The 6,000-nt window shown below is 45.0% G+C and overlaps 1 protein-coding gene across 2 annotated transcripts in view; it reads right to left on the bottom strand.

The window, feature by feature from the left end:
• LOC131477932 (transient receptor potential cation channel subfamily M member 3-like) overlaps nt 1-5,068 on the bottom strand; it is a 52,919-nt gene extending 47,851 nt beyond the window's left edge. For both annotated transcript variants that reach the window (XM_058657290.1, XM_058657289.1), the window contains exon 1: nt 4,970-5,068. In XM_058657290.1, coding sequence (XP_058513273.1) covers nt 4,970-4,972 — 3 coding nt within the window. In that variant the 5' untranslated portion in view covers nt 4,973-5,068. The remainder of the gene's footprint in view (nt 1-4,969) is intronic.
• Between the last annotated feature and the right edge of the window lie 932 nt (nt 5,069-6,000).

Consider the following 6,000-nt stretch of genomic DNA (forward strand, 5'->3'; position numbering starts at 1 on the left):
AAATTTCTCCATTTTCCTGTCTAGAAGTTAAAAGCATCATCTCCATTTTTGATTCTCTGTAGTCCCACTTTAAATGGGCGCTTGTCATTACAACTGTGGCCAAGCAGAATATGCTGCATTCAACTGCTGAGATAATTTCACTGATAGCAGCTCTCCAAGTCCATCAAGCCTTTTGCTTTGCACTCAAAGTTCAAGGCATTTGATGGTTTAATAGATACCAAATCTCCCTAGAAACAAAATATTTGGAATTGCAATCCCTGTTATTTCTAGTTCGATGTCCCATTTATTCCATATTGCTTTCACAACTGCCCGGAGTCAGATACCAACTGCTGCGGCGAAGAAATGTGGACTCCTAGAGGAAGATGAGAAGTAAGGAGGAGTTGGCTAGACACAGGGACAGGTGCAGAGAGCACTCAATGGGTCCGCCGCCAGAAGTATGTAGCCTGCATTTTTCTTGAGGCAAGGAGATGGGATGTTTCCTTAAAGGACAGCCGATCTTCTACGATTAGGATCCGATGAATTCCATATTCTCAATTTTCCAAAGGCTGCGGTACACGCCTCTGAACCACCAGGAGGCCTCCAAGGAAACAGTGAATACACACTGCTGACAATGGGTTTTCTACTGCCCATAGCTACAGTGCCATCAAATGCTTAAATAGCAGAAAGGTAACCCTGACACTGTTACTAAAGGACAAGCAGGGATACTGAGGGGAAACAGAGTGTGGGGAAGAAGTCGGGGCAAAGAGAAGGGGGCGGAGGGATACCTGGAGTTACAACACAGTATCCTGGAGAACCGTAACAAATAAAAAAAGAAAGTAAGTTATTGTAAGGATTCAGAAGGAAAGAAGGGGGAGGGTTGGTGGGAAAGGCAGAGGACAGGGTGAGGTTAGAAGTGTCCCTCGATTGCCAAACCTGTAAGGCACAGTATACGACGCAGTCCACTTTGTACAAGTAAAGCAAGTTACACAAAAATGCAGTCCATTGCTTTTTGCGTGGAAATTCTTGATAATGTTACTCTAGTGGTGGCCTTGGCTTCGTGGGTAAGTTGCAGCATGGGTAAATCCACTCCACAGTGGAGTGCTGCCTTAGGGCCCGTCACCCTGCTCCATCCAGGAGGACCTGCACTAGGGTCTGTGTCTCCACCCCATGCTGGAGTTTGTGGGTCTTGATGCCCAATTCCAGCTTCCTGCTACTGCGAACCCGAGAATCAGTAAATGATAGAGCAAACAATGGGGTCCCTGCCACTCACCTGTCAGAGTCCGATATGGTTCCCAGCTACAACAAGCCTTTCAGGCATAAACCAGCAGATGGAATATCTCTGTCTTCCAAACATACAAATACGAGTCTAGAAATAACCATTTTTCTTTGACCATGTGTTGGGTAATTCTGTTGTTTCAGAGGGGTCAGACTCTTAACACTGGCACACTGTCCCTGGGCTTCCTTGCCTGTTGTCCCCCACGATGAAGAGAACCAAGAGCTGAGTCGAGCTCCAGGTGAACCGTACGCCCTCTGCATTTCAGGACAAGGAAATGGTTGCCTTTCCTCGGGCTGGCACCTCGAGGGGTGCTCCATGAACAATCTGGTTTCTGCTCAAGTTCAACAGACCCCAGTGACCTGTGGACTTGGGCAGCCAGAGTTCCCTCTGGAAAAACCCGTGACAGATCTTTGCACTCTCGGGAAGTAAAGCAGTTTCGTCACTGCCCCACCACTGATATTAATAAGGAATTACGATTTCCACAAAGATCTCTAGCCTAATGCTAGATTCTTCTTTATTATTTTTCCCACCCTCACAAACATCAAGTACGACAACCCTATCTACTCCAAAGTCACAGATAACAAAACTTCAGGCTCAGCTAAGTTAATGGTTTCACCAAGATTTTACAGTTAGATCATGAGTGAGGCTTAGGTTTCATGCTGACTGCAAGGTCAGACATTCTGATTTCCATCCATTGGAACGTTTATCTCATAGCTACAGCAAGCGACACCTCGCTGCAGGACGAGTGACAGCAAACACAGTCTTGCTCTGACAACAGGCACTTGAATTAGTTAAACCTGAAGGGTCGCGTAAGGTCAAGTTACCGCATGTTGACTTCATTGCGCACACACACACACACACACACACACACACACACACCACTGAGATGCATGCACTGTGCTTTCACAGCACGCATGCTTCATGAGCTCTCTGCAGATCCTTCATATCAATTCACTCTTTTGGTCAGTCCCTGTGAACTAGGAATTGCTGGGTCCAGCTGAGGACACTGAGGCAGAGGACATAGGCACACTGGATTAAGACATATACTCACTCAGTAATGAGAGAGCCGGGATATTAATAAACTGCAATGCGACCTTAGATTCTCTAGTCAGTCAGTGGGCTATGAAGTCAGAACTTCTGGAATTATCCAAATACGCTGATGGGAAAAAGTACAATCTGGCTTTCTGCAAAACTCTACTAAGACATAATTCAGAGCGTCCTTCCAATATTAGCCAAAATGTTTTTTATAATTTCTTTCAGAGCCTGAAGCAAATAACAACACTGAGACAGATTAACAGCCATTATCTGAAATGTTTGGGACTGGAGGGGATGCAGATCTCCAGCTACTCTGGATTTTGGAATATTCACATACACATAATGAGGTGTTCTGGGCTCCCGTGCCTGCCAGTGGCATGTCAGGACGACACTTGCGCCATTTCATGAGACAGGCCTGTGTTGAGCGAGATACAGCTCAGTGGAACACTGTGGGCAGGCCTTTCTCCGCTGGGACACAGAGGGAGCTGTGCGCTGTGTACTTGCATTCTGAGTGTGACCTGTCCAGGAGGTCGGGGGTGGAATTTTCCACTTAGTGCATCCTATCAACTCCAAAATGCTCTAGGTTTGGGAACATACTAAACTTGAGATTTTTCAAGTTAGGAATACTCAACCTACGTAGTAAGAGCGTTTCTTCTCCACTATGTGTTGGCACTGTGTCAGATGTGTGCCATAGGTCACTGCATTTACTTTTGACGATAGGAGTGTCAACAATTTATGCAACAGAATAAGTTACTGAGGCCTAGAAGTGCGAGTCAGGTTCTTCGGATAACACAACAGTTCTAGGATTTCTGGGCTCAACACAGACTGTCCGAAGCTAGAATCCACAGTCTTTCCTGTTAAATACTCCTCACCCTAACATGTTTTCAACAACAGAAACCACCTTCTGAAAGAAACACTGAGCTTGTGAAACAATGGTATCAAGTGGCTTAAGTTTTATGAACTTCAGAGATTAATGTCCGTCAAAGCTACCATTTGATGAAAAATATAGATCATTTTATAATCTGTAAACTGCCTGAAATCAATCCTCTGAAAACCAATTAATGCACATTTGGGCAATGATTGATCATAACTAGAGTTTCCTAAGGTGATGACTCTTCAGGGAGTCTCCATATTGGACGGAATGTTTAAAATGGAAAGAATGAGTGATGCCTACTGTGGAGTTTGTGGGCCCCTGGCACAATGCTCGACCGTGCCTTTCCAGCACCCTGGGCGGTCCTGAATGAACCGCTCAGTAATGACTATTACCATGGGAACCACTTTCAATTTGGTAGCATTCTTTCCTGAGTTGAACTTGTATGACTTTTAATTCATAGCTCCGAAAATCCTGCATTATATGAGGCTGTTTCAAAAAGTTCACAGAAAAGTGTGTATTATGAAAGAACTATGTATGGATTTCAAAACCTTGTGCATTAAAGTGAACTCTGTTTCAAATCCATTTTCCAGGAACTTTCTGAAGTACTCTCCTTCGTGCTTCAATGACTGCACCTCATGCATGAGCCCATGGACAGGAGCTGTGCTAAGCTGGGGACACTCAGTCATCTTGTATGGACCAACACGTCCCTTAAGTAGGGTGAGGAAGTTAACCATGCTGCTTAGTTCAGTGTAGGAAAGACTGACAAGCGCATTGTTCATAATCTCCAGTCTCAGTGGAGGGGTTACTAAATGCATCCTTATTTTCCCAAGATGAGTTCCCACTTAGTGTAACGTAATAAATAGCTCAAGACAGATGGTCTGAAGAAAGACTAGGAATAGCTGGCTATTCTTGATAAAGAAACTGCTCGTGTGTGTGTGTGTGTGTGTGTGTGTGTGTGTGTGCACGCGCAGTGGAGGTTCGGGGGAGGGGATATAAAAGCAAGTAAAGAGAAGAGAAAAATAACAGGAGTTAGGGAGCTTCGTTACGCATGTTTAGACCGGGAGCCCACCTGGATTTGGCCGTGTGCTTCTCTAAGCAAACTTTCACTCAGACCTCAGAAGATTCCATAACACGCCTGCGACCAGCCACGTCCAAGAGCCCCAACCTCAGTTAACTGTCTTGTAACAGTGAGAAGCAACCTTGTGGGGCTCTAAGAGCCTCTCCAGAATTTCAAAAACACATTCTATACTTATGTTCTCCAAAGCTCTCTCAGCCCAGAAGGAAGTTGCCTGTGAAGAAAGTTAAAACTTAGAAGTGGTCTCAAGGTTTCACACATTCTACAGCCTCTCCTGCCCCACGGGCGCTTTTCCTGCAGAATCCTCCTGCTGAAGGCTGCACTGAAACAGCTGACAGACAGCAGGCCATTCGCCTGGATCACAAGCTCTCTACTGGACAGGGAAGCAACGAGTGTGATGGCGAGTTACACAGAACAACGCAAACAAAAGGGGGAGTATATGGATTAAGACAAACATTTCAGCAGTAAGATTCATAAACTAGCATAATAAATTTTAGTTGATGAAGCTATTTTGTCAGTATGATTTCGGAGACTAAAACCCTACTGTAGTGTTTTCATCCTATCTTTACACAGGAAGAAGTGAGACACATTAGAGCCAGATACTGAGAAGAAGTGAACTGTCAGGCCGTGGCCAAGTTGTGATTGCGCCGCAAATCTAAATCCCATGCTCTTAACCCCTCTGTAGTCGACACGCAATACTGTAGCACGGATTGAACAGCTTTCTGATTACCATGGCTTTGTTGGAGTGGCCGCCACCTTGGAACTCAATGGTGCCAAAGGCATCCGTGGGGCTGAGCTGCGTGTGCTTGCCGATGGACCACTTCTCGGCCTGGATGTCATTCCGGGAGAGGTGGCTCTCGTTCTTCTCGTTCTGGAGCACAGAGATGCTGGGAGTGAGGCCGACATGCTGGCCGATCAGACGTCCACAGCAGCACCTGGACACCAGAGAAGCGTCAACTCCTGGTATCAGCCACTACTGATCGACACTAACGGCTAGAGTCCTGCAGTCCACGTCCGCCCACTCCACTCGTCGCTTGGCTGGAAAGCCTTCAAGGGTCATGTCCAGGCAAATGGTGAGCTCAGGCTTTGCGTGACACGCTTAACTTCCCTCCCTCCCTCCATCTTTTCAGCTCTGTACGCTGTACGCTTCCCTCCTCCTCCACCCCTCACCCCTGGCCTACGTTCGAGCTGGAACACTAGCAAACCACAGTTCTCGAGATCTTTTCTTTGTTCTATATTCATACCTCTTGCCTCTCAAATTTTGCACAAAGGAAGCTGAAGAGCTTAGAGTGAAAACTTAACATGCATGTTTCAGTGAGGACTTCCGCAGGTAGGTGGATCTCAACCTAGTATGTCCCTTCCTAACTGACATTTGCCGAGTTATCTAATTTTGAAATAAAAACCTGCATCATAAACATTCTTAAGCAATGAAAAGAACATCTACGTGAAAACTTAAAATCCATTTCATGTATTATAATAATGTTTCTTATATGTTATCTCACTAATCATGGAGTTATTATCAATATCTCATTAATAATTAATAGTGGGTACAATAGTTGTACATAGCCACTTCTTAAACACTGTATTATGGCAGTTGTGAAGCTTAGGTAGTCTGCCCAAGGTTATACAGTTCATTTTGATGACTCAACTGTTTGTATTCTAAATTATTCTTTAAATTACTTACTATGGTCCGTCCATATACATGTATATCTATTTATATGTCTATCTTCATATGTGTTACTTTATTCCAAAAGCCTCCCA

The sequence above is a fragment of the Ochotona princeps genome, chromosome 31, assembly GCF_030435755.1.
Source record: "Ochotona princeps isolate mOchPri1 chromosome 31, mOchPri1.hap1, whole genome shotgun sequence".
Taxonomy (NCBI): Eukaryota; Metazoa; Chordata; class Mammalia; order Lagomorpha; family Ochotonidae; genus Ochotona; species Ochotona princeps.